At 52.2% G+C, this 17,428-nt stretch overlaps 1 protein-coding gene across 1 annotated transcript; it reads left to right on the top strand.

Moving 5' to 3' along the window:
• The first annotated feature begins 14,159 nt into the window (after window positions 1-14,159).
• Window positions 14,160-16,434, top strand: C1QA (complement C1q A chain). Its single transcript, XM_032997261.2, has 3 exons — window positions 14,160-14,267; window positions 15,078-15,246; window positions 15,384-16,434. The coding sequence occupies exons 2-3, from the start codon at window positions 15,087-15,089 to the stop codon at window positions 15,950-15,952; spliced, it is 729 nt and encodes a 242-aa protein (XP_032853152.1). The 5' UTR covers window positions 14,160-14,267; window positions 15,078-15,086; the 3' UTR covers window positions 15,953-16,434.
• The last annotated feature ends 994 nt before the right edge of the window (window positions 16,435-17,428 follow it).

Raw genomic sequence — 17,428 nt, 5'->3', positions numbered from 1 at the left:
GGCTCCACTCCAGGTTGTTTGGTTTTTTTTTTGTTTGTTTTTTCCTTAATCGATAAAAGTAGGAAGGAAAGGGTGGTGTACCTGTCATTAATCATCATTAAATTAGTGACTCTGGAATTAGCTCAACATGAAAGCCAGCACTTATGCAGCAGCAGAGCTCTGCCATGTTGCCATACAGCAAGACCTGGTCCTCTGCAGTTTGTGCAGAAAGAAACTGAGATCTGAAAGAGGAGTGACCTAACATGGATGCCACAGGAGGGAATAGACGCAGAATCAAATTGGTGTCAGAGATATGACTCCACCGTAGCAAAGCACCTCTATACAAATTGGTACTTGCAGGTCAATGTGGCTCAAACCAATGCTCAATCCAAGCCAGAGCTTCACGGTCACTAATCAGCATCACCCATGTTCTCCTTAAGGTAGCCATCCTGATGCTGAATGCTGGCTTCATGCTCAAATGGCCACATAGATGGTTTCCTTTCCACCATGCACAGCACATGGTCTCCACATGCACAGGGAAGATAAAGGAAGGAGTTTCCCCGCATGCCCTGCATCCCTCTGGCCATGGGGATCAAGGGATGCTGTCCCCTGTCCTCATTCCCTGTCCTCACTTCTGACACTATGGTCTGCCCTCACCCATCCTGTCCACCCTGTTCTTTGACCTGGAGCAGGAAGCTGAGTCATTAAGGTGGCAGTGTGAGGAGCAGGAGAGGTGGGATCAGGAGGCGAGCACATCCGCCTGTGGCAGTGGGGGACTAGCACACAGTGGTTTGTATGAGCAAATGTATCTAAAGATAGGTATATCCATATTTGCACTGTATGGTTTGTTCCCCTGGGCACATTTTATTTCCTGGTCCTCATGCCTCTTCTTGGCTGCCTTTTGCTACCACTTTGATCAATGAGCATCTACTTTGCCTTACATGGAAATGCTGTGGTTGTATTATGGGATGAAGTGATGATGATGATGGGACTGTGTTGGGGCAGTGGGTCCCAGATCACACCTCTCTGGACCTGGTGTCTATGTGACACTTCAGGCAATGCTGGGTCTGGGGGATCCATCTTTGCCTTCCCTTGACAAAGTCAGTCATGCCCAACCTTCACCAGGACATCTGCATACAGCACCCAGACATAGGCACCCCTTTGCTCTCCCACACCATAAACATCCTCTCCTTGACACTGCAAAAGTCAGTGGCCACATTATGTCTTTGCAAGGGCTTGGACACCTGGACAGGGAGGTCACCTCCCTCCACAGCACCCCTTGCTCACACGAACACTGCATTTGCTCTGTTAGCCACAGCTAACAGAGCCTTTGCCTGCTGCAACCCCCAATCCTCTTTCAAGGACATTTCTTTCCAGGATGAAGCTTCCATCTGATAAGTGTGACCTACCCTCCTCAGTTTTTGATGTGTGACCTTGCCTCTGGCCTTGTTAAAATGCATGTTTCTGAAATGAGTCCGCCTTAGCCAGGATGCAGCATTACACCCTCATTACTGATCCAACGTCTTGCTTTCTCTCTCTCTCCCTGTAAATAATGTATCTCAATAACTAAGCATGCAGACCAAGCTTCCTTTAACAGACATTTCCCAGAGTAGCCATGCTGAGGAAACACGTTCACTCCCGTTATGCCTCAAAGCACTTCATCAGTACATCAGAAAAGGCCAGAAGAACAATGCAAATATTCTGATCAGCCAGTGCTTTCAGAAGGATTTACCATCCCCGCCAGGCTATGCCAGGTCCAGAGTGTCTCCTTGCTCTGCTGCAGCCTCTGTCTGAGCCTTTCTGAGGGACTCTCTGTCCAGCTCCCCCCTGCCTTTGAAACCCTCCTAATGTGGCTTATTCATGCTTCCAGCCCACTGTGTCCTTGGGGCTGAAGGTTTAACCTCTCAGGGACTGCAGGATGTTTCTCATCCCCTCCTTATTCTTCTCCCCTCTTCCTAAACGGCATCACTCTTCTCCTGGCTGGAATGTCCTGTCCCTCCCCTGTGACAGCTCTGGTCAGATCACCAATCCTGGTCCTGTTGGGCACCACCAGTTTGGAAAATCTCCTACCAGAAACTCCTGCCTCTCAATTTGCAATGTTGAGTTGCTGCTGGCAATGGCAGACCAGGCCAGTTCATCCCCAGTGCTGTTGGGGTGATACTTCAGTTAAAAAGAAAAACGCATGCTCAGGAGATGTATTCCACAGCTGGCCTGGAGAGGGTGGGCATGAACACCTTGCTGCTATTATCCGTAATCCTGCCCCAGCAGCAGGCAAGAAACACTCCCAGTGCCAGGAAGCTTGGCTCCTGGGACTGCCATTGAATTTTCTCTCCAAGACTTGTCAGCAGCCGTCAAGACTTGCTCTCCTCAGCCTGCCCTGTTGGCAGAGCAGCCAGAAATCAAGCAGGAAGACACTGTGAGTTGGCTGCAGAAATACCTGAGCCAAACACACCCACTCTCAAGGGTGCATTTTCTCCTGTTGTAACACTTTTTTTTTAAAAAAAAACAGCCCAACTCTATTTTGAGTTATAAGCCTGAGTGACATAGATCCAGAGAAAAGCATGTGGTGGATGTATGCATGGGAGTGTGTGACTGTCCTTGCTGTACCTGTATTTATACAGTATGTTTTTGCACCCATATATATTTGCATGCCACAACTCCTGCCACACTTCATGTTTCCATCACACATATGCCCACACACAGCACACGTGTGCAACCCTTCATGCTGTGCCTTACACCAAGGGTGTAGGAGTAGTGCCCTGCACACAAGTGTGGGTGACAGCACTTGTGTTTACAGAGTATACAAACCATTCCCACGAGGGTGGTGTGTCTGATTCCCTCTGTGTTTGCCTGTGCCTACATGCATCCTGCACATGTGCCGTGCATGGCAGAGCCTGATGCACCCTGTGTGTGTGTGTGTGCAATGCACACACATGTGCTCTGCAGGCAGATCTTTCCACTGCAACCCATGTTTATTCTCCTGGCTCTCAGAACCAGTCCTCTCACCAGACCCAGAGTAGGGAGCTGAGCTTCAAAGTCTAATAAAAGCTTGAAAAACAACATTGCTTTTCGAATTGCCACTGTCTTTTAATTCCTTAGTCAAGGCACAAGGGGTTTAGGGTCAGCACAGGATCAGGACTCATCTGTCTTTCCCCACAAACTACTGCGCTGAGCATGCTGCCCTGAAAACTGGTATCAGGGATCGTCCTACCTAGGGAGAGCAAATCTCCATGCTGCCTCCATAGCAGACCGGGCTGAAGTGAACTGGTGTGTTAAATAACCTTTTCCTTGCCAAAATCAAAACTATGCCTCTGGTGCAATCCCTGAAATGAGAGCTGAAGGAGGCTCAAAGGAGATTCAGTGAGGATCCATGTCCACGAACCACTCCTGTCTACAGGATCGCAATGACTCCATCTCTGTGTCCACTAGCTGGAAACTGTGGGATGTGAAGGCTGCTGGTGACAAGTAAAGCCACCATCACCACCAAGGACCCAGTTAGACCAGTACTACTGCAGTCTTGCTTTGCAGAGCAAGCCTGGAGCTGCAATTCCAAAGCCAGTGTGCTCCTTTGCAGAAGCCTCTTCCCCTCGAAAGCCCCTTACTTGCACCAAGCGGTTAATACCAGATGAATTTGCCACAATTCAAAGTGTTATTGCAAAGAATGTGAGCGTGAAGTAATAATGGCACTTTGAAGCCGCTCTCTGTGCTTGCCTGCATCCCTCCTGCTGCATGAGCGGCTATGCTCTGCCAAGGAACTTCAGCCATGCTGCTTCATTTTGCAATAATAACAGCCTTCCGCTAAGAGAGATAAACAACCTACGGAAGTTTTGCTGGCAAAACACAACTCCAAATGAACTGCTAAAAATGGTTCATGAACGGCTATTTCCAGCTACTCCACCCAGCTGGAGCTGGCTCTCCTCCCTGTCGTCATCACAGAGGATGCATCTGCATCTGTCACAGGAGGGTTACTGCACAGAGAAAGGAGGCAGGGAGGAGTGCATGCAGAATCTTGCTGAGGTTTGGGAGAGCCAGAAAAGGGGCTGTAGCCAGGTGCCTCAGTGTTCATGCACCAGCCACAGACAGGGGACACAACCATGTCAACCACGTCTCCAAACAGCATCCTCAGCACAGCCCATCCAGGCTGGGAGGTGTGTGCAGGCACCGTCCCCATCCTACAGCGACCTCCCGTGCTCTCCCCTGGCCGCTCAGCACAGGCTGTAGGCTGGCCCACTGATGCTGTCAGGCCCTGGGGTCCACAAGGAAAGCAAGTCCCAGCAGTGCCTTTCCGCAGCTGCTGTTGCTGTGCACTTGTGCAGGGGTTTCATCAAAATGCAGAGCATCCTTCACATCTGGCCGGCTTACAGTAAGCAGTTGTCAGACACTTCTATAATCCCAGGTATAATAAACCTTCCCTGGCTCCCTGATTCCTGTACCTGTCATGTGAGCCAGCTGTGCGTGAGGAAAGCACTTTGCATGCAGACTATTTATCTGTCCTCCGTCTGATCCAAATAACACCCCCCTAAGCACAATCAGACAGCAACAGCTCCCTCTTCCAGAGTCTGGATTTAGGACACTGGAGTAAGAGTTTGCACTGACAGGGGTCATCCCATGAAGGACCATTTAGGACCAGTTGCAGACCAGAGCCTCCCTGCAGGGCTCTGGGGTTGTCCAGGCTGTGGGGCTGAGCCATCAGAGGGCACAGTGATGTGCACTGGTGAAAATTTGTCACTAGCACTCATGAAGAAGGAGATTTCTAGTTAAGATGGATGCTCTGGAGTGCTTGTCTCCAGCTTGCAGTCCTGTCAGCTTTCCTTTGGGGTGCATGTCCTGCTGGTGGTTCCAATCTGTTCCTCCCCAGCAAAGACCCTGTAGAGTTGGATGACAAAGCATCAGGACTGGCTCTGCTGAGAGTACTGATGAGGCAGAAAGGCACAAGAGAAATTCTGCCTCAGAGATGCCAGACACACAGGAGCCCTCAGAAGTATAGCCCTGGGGGTTTGGGGAAAACCACTGGCAAACAGTTTTGATTAGAAATTAAGCAGCATCCAAAGCAAAGTGTGATATTTAATAAAGGGTGAGGAGATGCAGAGCAGCGCAAGGGCCAGGCTGTCAGCTCTACAGCCCCAAGACCTGAGGCATAGCACGAGGGAAGGCTCCCCATCCCCGGGCACAGCCTCAGGCACACAAGGCATACAGAAGGTCATAGCTGCTGCTCAGCACAGGTCTGGACCTCAGAGTCACAAGGAAAATTATGTCATGCCAAGTGGCATCTATAGTCTCTGTCCCTAAGTCCCCCAGAAATTTAGAAATGCACCTCAGTGTCACCCTGGGAGTGCTGGCGGACCCCCTGCTCTACCCTAAACCTATTCCAGACCTCCAGACCAGGCCTGGCCTAAAAATCATTATTGATTTTGGATTCTCATCCTCAGTTTTTGATGCCTAAACTGACATCAGCCTTTTGATAATGTTTGGGGGCTCTTACTTCACCAGATGGGCAAAAATGTACTTGTTTTAGGTGAAAAATGAGTTTAACAGTTAATGTCATAACTTGAGGTAGTGGGGGTTTAGAAGATATATCTTTATTAGAGGTCCTGAAAGAAGGAGTCTTCTCTAAGAGAAGGACATGTGCCAACAGGGAACAATGATTTTGTTGTTGAGGAATCATGCGTCAATGAAAAGTCATGCAGATATTGTCACAGGTCTGCAGACAACAGTCTCTCACCTCCAGATCCAAATCACAAAGTAACTGGGATGCAGAAAGAGGCTTCGCATGTCATGCACTGAGCTAGTGAGATCCCAGAGGAGCAGGAGGATGCTCATCTCCTGGAAGAACAACATAATGAGCAGAGTTTCTTGGTCTTCTCTCCAGAAAGGGAATTTTTCTCTCCCTGTCTGTATATCTAGTGGATGCAGCACTCAGTCTGCAGCAGGATCCCTGTAACCACAACAGACACAAGTGCAGGTGGTTCCTATGCTGATTCCCTATCTCTTCATCATGAATTTGTTGGTTTCAGTATTTATTGTTAGTGGGAATCATATTATGCTGGAATATTGGATCCAACAACTGGGAGAGGTGAGGCTGTTGCCCTGTCCCAGGTCCAACCAGCAGTGAGGCTGAATATGTGTGTTCCCAGCAGGCACACACATGCAAAACACACGTGTACTTCATATATAACTATATACCTATAAACTTAAACACCTATATAACTGGCTGGCCACAGGTCACAGACAGACACTGAGAGCATCCACATGAACGTTGGCAGCACCAATGTCCTCATCCTGCTCTCCTCACTGGCTGAGCAGGATGGAGGTCCGTCAGTGAGAATATACATCTATATATATGTCTATTCTCCATATATATATACATACACACATATGCGTAATGTAGATCCCTCCAGCAGCTGGGCTCAGACACCCAGTCTGCCCACAATAAATCAAAAAATGCTCTTCCCTTGCATCCCATGATGGATCTCACACCCCTAGACAGCAACCCCTTTGGTCCAAAAGGTAACCCAGGGAGCTGCTCCTCGTGAATCATGGTGATGTTACCCATCAACCCTGGATCTGATGGGCTCTGCTGGGACATCCCTAGAAGGGCCCCAGACAAGGTGTTTGCTCCTCAGGAGTCAGTAATCTGGGTTTCCACCTGGCACTGTGTCCCTGTGTTCCTCTGGGCTTGTGGAGATGGGCCTTTGATGGGCTGATGGCTCTCCTGTGGTGAGTTTGGGAGTAACCCTAGGGTATTGTTTGGGATCCCTCTTCTGCCGTTGCCCCTTTGTGCTTCTTTGTGGGTATGCAAATGAGCTTTTATCATATAGTCTCATCTTTAAGTGTGATAGATACCTCTATCTTAACCCCTCCAGGAGCCAGGAGTGTGAGACAGACCACCCTGAGCAGACCCCTTGCAGCACGCAGAGTGCAGGCAGGGTGCAGGCCCAGGCTGCAGCAAGGTGCCATCTCCAAATTCAGGTTCAGAAGCAGATTTTTGGCACTGCAGGAGAATCCTTCCCCCCCCCTTAATTCATGTTTCCATGAACAACTTCACAGCTGTGTGTGTGCATCTAGGGGAAGGTCTTTCCTCAGTGTCTCAGCACTGGGAAATGCTCTTGGTGCCATTTGCAGTAGGACAGCATGCAACATTGCGCCCCATGGGCTGCCCAAGCCCTGCAGGGGTGTGGATGGTGCTTTGCAGGGTCCTGAAGTGCAATTTCTTGCCCAGTTTTCCCAGCTCTTCCCTCCGGTGATCTGCAAAGCCTGTTTTCCACCAGCCCTATCTATTGGCATGCACTGCTGCTATGGCTGCGCACACAGAGACACACAGAGTTTACATTCAGGGAAGAAGTCCTATCTAGCACAAGGTATGAGTTGTCACTCATTCATTTTCTGATCAAGCACCTAGCTAAAACCTTCCAGAAAGGTGACCAGCCTCGATCTGAAGGCAGCAGGCAAAGGGAAAGCAAAGAGGGTCAGTGCTCATATCCCCACTGTACAGTCAGGGATGCCAAGGGACCAAAGCATGCTGATACAGCCAACTAGCTGCCATCAATCACAGGGCCTTAGAAGAGGCTTTTGAGTATTTAAATCATTAATTAAGATTAATGAAATGCACTTTTGCAGTTTATCTAAGTGCATGTTCCAAAACTCAAACCCGGTCATTAATTAGTGAGTGAGACAATTTGAAGGGCTCAGTAAAATCCCCTCTTAAGCCCCAGCAAGGCATATCAGCATGGCTTCAAGGGGAAAGATATGGCCCTACCCAGGGGATGCTACACCAGAGGAGGATAGGTGACACTTGAGACACAGATGCATGGTTGCACCAATATGGGCTTTTAGGGGATTAGAGAGGTCCATCCAGCTCAGAACTGAGAACAAGAGATGCAACCTGCTAATCTTCTTGTACCATTGCAGCAAATGAGAGGCTCCATTTGGCTTCCCCAAATTAATTAATTTGAAAAGCTTGGGGATTACTGGAAGGATTAGAGCTCCTAGAAATCCCACTGCCTTATCTGCCCATCCCAAGTCTTCTGAAACCTCCTCATGAAGACTAATGTAAACAAATATGTCCTATTGCAGGATGAAACTGAACTGGAAATAAAAATGCCCAGTCTGTGTAACATGAAATGCTGAATGAAACCCAGCTGTAGGGTCCTGCATGTGTCAGCTTGTGCTCATCCTCATGCTAGGACATCTGTGTTCACCACACCCAGACCCAGAGGACCAGGACCCACTGCCCAGAGGCAGCCACCTTCCACCATGCTGTGTTCCTCCAGTGCCCTGTGAGCTTCCCCAGGGATCTCCTGGGCCAACATCTCTGGTGATATGCACAGGGCACAGGACCACAGCCGCCTTCTGCCTCCCAGTGAAAACTTTGCCCCAGATTTGGAGTTTGGAGATGAGTTTCAGGGCATGGCTTATGGTCACTCACTAGGGTGTTTGAGAAAACAGTGTTACAGAATGACCTTCTCCACAGTGCAATAAAACAGATACATTGGCAGTAAATTGCATCAATTACAAGGAACTCAGTAATTAATTAGAAGCCACCAGTCTTCCCATCCCTCAGTGCAGCTCTGAAATTAAGAGTCTGAGTGAAGAATAACTTCCAGGCCAGGGAGTCAGTGCCGGGGCTGCCACATGATTGCCCCCCACACAGAGATTCACTGAGGGCTGCAATTGCCTCTTAGATGTTGATCGATTTGTTTTTGAGTTGTCAGCAAGGACACAGGTTTGACCTCTGCCTGCAGAGAGGAGGGAGAGGAGGGAGAAGATGCCAGACAGCACCTGCAGGAGTGGATCCTGAGCAGTTAATGCCATTGCAAGTGGAAAAGTGTCCACCCAAGCTGGGAAGGGGCTGTCTCCTCATTGGAAAGCGTTGGAAGTGGTTGAGGAGGGTGAACTCATAGGGAGAGTGGCAGAAGCAGAGAGGTTGGGATCTGCTCACTGAGAGTAATGAGCTGTTGAGCTAATGAAAGTGCCTGAGAGGATGCTGTTATGTGTGAGGACCACACAAGTGCTGAGGATATTGGTGCTGCTGTCCTCTGCCTGCCTGGGGAACTAGAGCCCAGAGAGCTACCAAAATCAAAGCCTTTCCTCTGCTGCTGGAGAGCTCAAGCACGGGCTGGAGGGACAAGTAGTCATCCTAACCTCCATTCTACCTCAGGCTGAATACATCCTTGCCTTGAAAACTTCAGGCCTGGCTCTGCACAGCGTTGCTGCAGCGTGGCTGGGATATTCCTTGGCAAATTTGCTAAGCCAAAGGTTGGCTAATGGTGTCTGCGAGGCACCCGCTGGGGTCCCGCTGGCCAGAAGCAATCAAAGCCTCCAGAGCAGCAATCAGAAGCCCTCCAAATTGACTGGACGTGAGAAGCGAGTTTGCAACTTGGGATGGATCCGACAGCCAAGGTCAGTTAGAGGGAAGCTGAGTTCCTGGAGAAGCCACTGTGGAAAGCGAGTTGTAATAGACATAAGTTGCAGCAGTCTCCAGCCGGCACTGACCCCCAGCTGGCACTGACCCTGTTAACACGAACGCTCGCCTGCAGGGAACTTCTGCTCCATTTTCGAGGTGTTATTTTGGGGAAATCAGACCATGGCATGGAGGTTAGCTTGGGAAGGGCACGTGATGCTGTGGCAGGCAACAGGATTTGGCTGTGCATAGGGTGCAGGAAGAGTCCTTGCTGGTCATCTCAGCCCAGTGGAAAGCACAGCACTGCTATAAATGAGCACATGGTGGTCCCCAGTCAGAGAGGGGGACATACTTCTTCACCTGAGCATGGTACAGTCCTGAAACAGGTGCCCAGAGCGATGGGAGATCTCTGTCCTGGGTGGGTTTCAAGACTTAGGTAGGAAAAGCCACAGCCACCCTGATCTACTGTTGGGAATAGTCCTGCCGTGAGCAAGGGGCTGGACAGGAGATCCCAGAGGTCCTCTCAGCAGCCCTGCTGGGATTTGCAGCACTGTGCTGACAACCACTTTTCTCTTGTCTGGACTTCAGTCCAGGAATGCCCTGCCATGGAGTGGTACAGGCACTTCTGCCCTAGCTTTGCAGAGGTCCTGGTTGGCTCCCTGCTCCTCAACCTAGCCGCACTGCCTGTTGCCTGTAGGAAGGCTTATGGCACTTTCCTCTCTTTTACTTACCTTGAGTGATCTCTCTTACCGACTTTGAGATGGACAGAACTGCATCCTGGTTGCATCTTTTGACTTCTGATGGAGCCCTGAGTAGTGGGAAGAAGCCAAACATGAGCTGTGGTGGCAAGCAAATCGGTATCCCATACGACAGATCAGACTCCTTGCAGTCCATAGTCCTGTGTCCGCATACTTTTCACCATACTAGGCTAACCAGCCCTCTTTAGAGACCGGTGTGAGTAGCCCTTGGCCACAGGCCATATCTTACCAATTCACAGAAGCCTTCTGCTTCCTCTGTTTGCTCTTCTCACCTGGGGGAACCAGCTTCAGAGCAACATCAGTACAGCCAGGCACATCTCAGCCCTGACTTCCTTAACAGAGAGCAAGAGGAGGAGGGATGGGACAAGCATTCCCAGTATTGTCCAGGGCTGCTCGGCACTCATTTAGCTGCTGTCATCCCATGAGAGCAACAGGGGTGCGTGTCAATGCCAGGAGACAGTGAGCAAGGGCTGGAGTGTGAAATTCTGACTTTTAAACCCCATGCCTACCTTTGCTCCTCATGCATGCTCTGTATAAGCAACTGTATAGGAATAACACATCCCCTGCCACAGCAATTAAAAAATTTTAGACATTGCATGACAAGTGGCCTTGTTGCTTGATTTTCAGCTGACATCTCAGGAAATCCTTCTAGGGCACCTGACCCATCCCAGCTTCTTGTTTTGTTGATCAAAGCACGGGGGACTTCAGAATTCAAACGACCATCATTCACGTTGCACAGGAAGTTTATCTGGTGGTCAGCAACGTGGGCTGAGCATTTGGGGACAGGCCAGCTCAACAGCTGCAAAATCAGTTTGTGTAGTTATTTGGGCATCATCAAGCCACCAGTGACTGCAGAAGCACGGATGGTCTGAGCTGCCCTGACCTCCCGGTGGGTGCAGGTGGCATACTGAGATGCTAGTGACTGGCAGCAGAGGTGTGTGCTGTACCTGCCAGTACTGCTGATCTCCCACTACCTGCCTTTGTCGCTGTCTCCTGTACAGTGACAGGTAGGTGCTAGCTGCTTGATTTTTCCTTCTCTGTCAGCTCCTGCCTGTCACCGCACAGCACCCCAGGGGATCCCCAGCACAGAAGGCAGTGGAGGAGCGTCTCTCACTGTTTGCTGTCAGGCAGCTCCTGTGCTCCTGCGGGCACTGGTGATGCAGGGAGGAGGCTTTGTGGGGGTCACTTTCCTTCCACGAAGGGGTATGAGGCTGAGATGGCACTGACCCATCTTTGCCTGGCACCACCAGATGGGAGGGCAGCAAAGAGTTGAGGGAGCTGCCCCATGGCCCATCCTGGTTGCTCAGGGTAATATCCATCTGGAGCGAGTCTGGTCCTGGGGCTGCAGCAGTGCCAGGAGGCTGTGACAGGTGCCCTAAATGATGTGGCTGCTCACCAGAATGGTCAGGTTCCCCCAGACCCAGGGCTATCCTCCTCGGGGCTGGTTTTGATGTTGCCTGGGGCTCTGCAGAGCATCTGCGTCCTCTAGCTACTCCACTGTACATCCACCTTCCCCTGTGTCTTGAGCTTGGACCCGTTTCGTGTCATCTGGGGTGTCCTCCATCGTCCTTGCCCCTTCTCCATGCCAGAGTTTGCTGGTGGGATGCTGCTGGACCTATATCAGCAGGGATAACCTGCCAGGCTTTCACGCCGCCTCGCACCTTCCACTATGGCTTGGTCCTCACCGAGGAACCCCCTCTTGTCCCCTGTTCTCAGGGGGGTGCCAGACTGGGGGAAGGGCGCCTGTGGCCTCACTGGGGCCGTTTGCAGGAGGGAAGCTGGGTTGTTCCGGCTCACGACGCGTGATGGCTGGGTGCCGAGGCAGAGGTGCCCGTGGGCTCGCTCTGCGGCGGGGCATCCCCCACGCTCGCTTTTGGAGGAGGCAGCCGATCCCTGCCGCGGGGGTGACAGCAGCAGGGCTGAGGCAGCAGTGCCATCTCGTGGCCTGTCACCTCGCTGCCTGTGCCACGGCCCTCGCCGTGTCCTCCGGCCTCCTCCCGCTCCCGGAGACGCGCCCGATGGGAAGGGGAAGGCGGAGTGGGCCGGGTTGGAGGTATTTTCGCGGGGGCAGGTGTGGTCTGCAGGCGCCTCCGGGATGGCACCGTGTGATGCCCATCCACGGCTCCCCCGCAGCCAGCCGTCCCCTGGAGCCGCGGATGTCCCAGCTGCAGATCAGGAGGAGGAGGGGGAGATGCTCAGGAGATGGGAGAGGAAGGCTCGGCTTGAACGCAGCAACACTGAAAGTCAAGCGAGTGGGGCTAAGCACTGCTCAAGAGTCCCAAAGACCTGGAGGAGGTGCTGCCTGGACCAACACCAGCTTCCAGGAGATGCTGGAAACCAGTTACCAGCCCCCTGTAATTCAGCATTTAAATGAAGTTAAGGGGACAGTCAGGGACAAAGGACACAGGAGCACTAGGACGCAGCTATCACTCAATCCAGGATGAAATGATGGAGTGGTCTCATTTTGGCTGTATGTTAAGAAAGGGCAATAGGGCAGAAATACAATTACTGTCCAGAAACACCGTTTTGTGGAAGGTAGGTCTTTTCAAACTCACCTGTCATCTTTTCTTGACGTGACTACAGGTCTGGTTGATAGAGGAACTCTGCTGATAAAATAAAATTGCATTTCTTCTGGGCATCTGATTTATTACAGGGTGACATTTTGATTAAAAATGTGTATTATATTGCATTAAGAGGACATATATTCAATGAATTAACGACCAGCTTAGTGACAGATCTCCAAAGGTAATTATTAATGGAGGTGCACTGGTGAGTGAAGTTTTGTCTGGCAAGGATCTCTGGGCTGATTTTTGGTTTCACACTAGTCATTCCCTTTTCCAGCTGTTTTGGAAATGATGCAACACCTTCATTGGAATGGCTTAGAGGCAGCGGTCAGGGGAACAGAGCATTTGTCAGCCCCCCTTGGCTTTGGGACCACCCTGGTCCACTGCCCACACATCATCCTCTTTCCTTGAGCATCCTCCTCTGAGCTTTAGCTGTTGCTGCATTTGATTTGGGGACCCCGGCACCTCTTTCTCATGAAGGTCAGTGCAGCTGCCGCAGGACTTCTGAAAGGATACTCCAGGTGGCTATGGATCAGTGAATCAGAAAGCCCCTCCTAAGCCACACGCTGTATGGGGTGGACTGGCTGGTCCCCAGGGTTCCAAGGACGTTCACCTGCTGGGGTCAATGTGGCACGTGTTATCCCCCTGCTCCCTGCCACAGTGGAGCTTGGATACTGGTGGCATTTTGGGGCTCTTTAGTGACAGAGCTGATTGTGCATCCCTGGGCACCTTCCCTGAGCCTGGTGGTGTGAGGCACTGGCTTTTTCATTTTGCAGGTCTGGGTGAAGGTTTTGCTCCTGGGGTTGCTCAGATGTGGCTGGTGCAAGGCACAGCCACTCAAAGGGGACTGGTACCAGAGACTCCCATCTTCTCCTGTTCTACTGCTGAGACAAGGTCCCTGAACCACTGAAGCGAGGGCAATGGGAAGGAGATGTTTCATCAAGGATGCCTGAGGCTCTGCTGAGTCACACAGGCACTGAAAATCCTTTTGCTAGAGCCCTGATCTGTCAGGGTGCTGTGCCAAGGTGGGCATCTAGAGGGGTCAGCCCTCAGCAGCAGTGATAACAAAGCTGGGTACCAGTGACTGCCACACTCTGCCCATCACCCAGACCAGGAGCCATCAAAAGTGACCCCTGGGCATCCCTTGGATGGCCGTGCCACCTACTGCTCACATCAGCTGTCCCCTCTTTCAGTGACAGGGCTGTGGCATGTCTTTGGGCACCCTCCACCTTTGTGGCGCTTTGTGCCCAGTCACCACCAGTCCCTGCTGCAGGAACTGTGCTGCTGGGCAGGCTGGGAACCCTGCGCTCCTGCACTTTTGCTGACCAAGCTGTTCCCTGGCTGGTTGAGCACAGGAAGGGGAACAAGTTTCTCTCTTGTGCCGAGAAAGCAAAACTTGGCACTTCTCTTCCCTAACCAGGCAAACCACAGTGTGTGCAAGTACATTCTTCCCACCCCCCACTCCCCCCCCCACCCCCCTCTCCCCTTCCCCATTGCTTCCAGGAAAGGGCTCCCAGCAAACAGAGCTGCTGCTCAGACTGGTCTGTCTTCAGCCCCATCAAGGAGGTAAGTCATCCCAAATAGCTGGGGAACACATGCTTCCTCTGCCACCACTTTCCAGTCCTTGCTCCCTGTCCCCCTCCTTTCTTCATTTCCCCCCTCCACAAGGGTTTAAAGCAGAAAAAGGGGGAGATGGTGATGTGGAGGTATGTGTGGGGAAGGGGTGGAAGGGGTCTGCAGGAATTTGTCCTTGCTCCATGTGGTTGTGGACATCACTGGGCTCTGCAGGCTTGTCCTGGATTGAGTACCTCAGGGGTAGGTCTGTGTGCTCAGGACATCCCTCCTCTCTCCCAGCTCTGTGTGTTGGAGATCTGGAGCCCTTTGATGGTTTACCCTATTCTGTTTATCCCTCCTCTGTCATGTCTCTCTGCACCCCTTCCTCACTTGTGCTCTCTATCGTATGGCACCACTGTGCCGTACATCAGTGCTTACTCCCCCAACACTGGAAGAAGCAGCCTCCTCTGCATGCATCTGATGTGTGACCACCCATCCCCAGGACATGCACCAAAGGGTTTATGCTGTGCTCCACATCCTGGGCTTTCCAATTCCGCAGCCCTGACATGGGGACATGTCAGAGATTTTCAGTAACGTCAGTGATTTCAGATCACACAAGGAAACAGCCTCAAAATCCTTCCATTAAGTTATTTTCACTATTGCATGTGGTGTCTGGCTATCTGTATGGGACAACTCATGGGTGGTGTTGTAGATCTGTGCATGCATCTGATGAGAGCACTTGCACGTCTGTGTCCAAGGTGCATCTGTGTGTTTGCTGTGTGCTTGCCTCCACCCCCAATTCTCCCACCCCTGTGATTGTAGGGAGGCAGGATGGAGCCCAGGCTTTGGTTGGCAACCAGCACCCTGGCAGCAGTGCTGGGCATGGCCCTGCTGGAGGACGTGTGTAGGGCACCAGATGGCAAGGACGGCTTCCCGGGAATCCCTGGCCTCGATGGAAGGCCAGGGCAGAAGGGTGACATGGGAGAGCCAGGTAAGAGGGAGCTGGGGACATGTGGTGTGGGTAGCATGGGAGACTCAAGCCTCTTGGGAGGAGCATCACAGGCTGTGGGAGCAGCTCAGGAGATGCCAGATGTGCATGACCTGCTCCTCCTCACCACCTCTCTGCAGGGAAATCAGCACAGAGGACGGGCATCCAGGGACCCAAAGGGGATGCGGGTGAGCCGGGGCCTCCTGGCATCCCAGGGAACCGGGGCTACCATGGCCCCCCTGGGCCCCCTGGGCCCCCAGGGGAGCCAGGGATAAAGGGGAGCAAAGGGAAAGCTGGCAATATCCTGGAGCAGCCACGTCCTGCCTTCTCTGCCTCACGGAGGTCCCCACCATCTACGGGTAAGACTGTGGTGTTCGACAACGTCATCACCAACCAGGAGAGCTCCTACAGTCCCCAGACTGGGGAATTCACCTGCCGGGTCCCCGGGGTTTACTACTTTGCCTACCAGGTGGTCTCCAGCGGGGACCTCTGCCTGAGCATCACCAAGAACAGGGAGCGCGTGGTCAGCTTCTGCGATTACAACAGCCGCAACATCCTGCAGGTGAACTCAGGCAGCAGTGTACTCAGCCTGGCTGTGGGCGACCAGGTCTCCATCAGCACCGACCCAGTCAGGGGCAGCATGATTTACAGTGGCTCTGAGGCAGACAGTGTCTTCAGCGGCTTCATGCTCTTCCCTCAGATGGGCTGATGGACCCCCAGTCCGGATCTGCCTAGCACCAGAGCATCATGGTGTGTGTGTGCCTGCATGTCTTTTCCCTCTGTGAGTGCATGGAATGGTTTAGTACCACAGCAAAGGCCGTAGATTGAGCTGCTCGATGGGTCCTGTGCTTCCACAGGTGTCACAAAGTGGCCAGGCTGTGGGTCACCACTGCAGCAGTGAGACTCCTGCTAGAAGTAACCTCTGTGCTGAGCCTGCCTGCTCCATCCTAGAGGCAGAGGTCTCCTGGCCCCAGCAGCACTTTCTGCTCCTGGGCACTCAGACCCCGCACTGGAGGATCCCAGTTGTGACTGGGGCCATTCACCAGCTGTGGCTCTTTGCTCCTGGGTGGGCAACCACTGCATGCCACTGCTTCCTGCTATATTCACCATTGTAAATGCCTTTCTGGTGCCAGGCCCCTCCTGCGTCTCGCGTCCTCCCCATCAGTATAAATAAACCCTGTTTCCACAACAGCTGCTTGGGTTTTCTTTCTTCTTCATTCATCTTCCTCAAACTATCAGTGTCCTGGGTCCCTTCCCAAGCTGCTCAGGGAGAGAAGCAATCCCAGCTCGCCCCTGGCCAAGCACAGACCCCAACTGCAAAGGCAGAAGGACGGGAGAGAATCGTGTACTCCACTTACAGGGAGGAATGGGAAATCTCTGGGACTAGCCTGTGTGTGTCCTTTCTCTGATGAGTCCAAGGTAGCTGCTCTCTACAAGGGTAAATACAGGCAGCAGATCATGCGCCTCACCCACATGGTCCACTGTTGGCACCCTAAACTCTCCCAGGAAGGGGAAAGGCAGCTGTGGTCCTCCAGCCTTTCAGCAAGGAGGGACAGGGACATTGGGACATCCGATGGGGTTGTGGGGTGATAGTGATGGAGTTGTGAGGAAATGCTCATCTCTCTGGCTTGGGGTGAGACTAGAGGGCAGTACAGGCAGGCTGGGCAAGTATCAGGCAGCCAAAAAGCATCAGGGAAGCCACACAGGTGTCATACCCTGGGACTGCTACTCAAAGAAGCTGCTACATACATGTTGGGCAGTCAGATGTCTCCATTCCTGGAACAACGAGGAGGAGGCCAGGTCACCTGCAAAAAGCAACAGCAACACCCTGACCAGGGATGCTGGGGCCCCAGTGAATGCAGCACCCAGCAGAGCCAAGGTGCAGAGAGAACAGCCAGCCTGCAGGTCAGAAACCCTCAAGAAGAAACATCCTTCAGTCCCTTTGCCTCGGGGTGCAGCATCTCCCTTCAGAGTCAGACAATTGATTTTGCACCAGCCCTTAGTTGCACAGTCATATCTGGCTCCATGGAGCTGGCACGAGGCTCTGCCCTGCATCTGCTCACTGCTCTTCTGCTCATAAAGGAATTAAGTATGGGTGAAGGGCAGGCGAACTGTGGAGGGCTAGTGCCCATGGTGGTTGGAGGGTCTGTGGCACATCTCTTGGCAGAGGCTCATCCCACCTCTG

The sequence above is a fragment of the Tyto alba genome, unplaced genomic scaffold, assembly GCF_018691265.1.
Source record: "Tyto alba isolate M040663 unplaced genomic scaffold, T.alba_DEE_v4.0 Super-Scaffold_20000042, whole genome shotgun sequence".
Lineage (NCBI taxonomy): Eukaryota > Metazoa > Chordata > Aves > Strigiformes > Tytonidae > Tyto > Tyto alba.
This window is presented reverse-complemented; position numbering and strand designations above follow the sequence as displayed.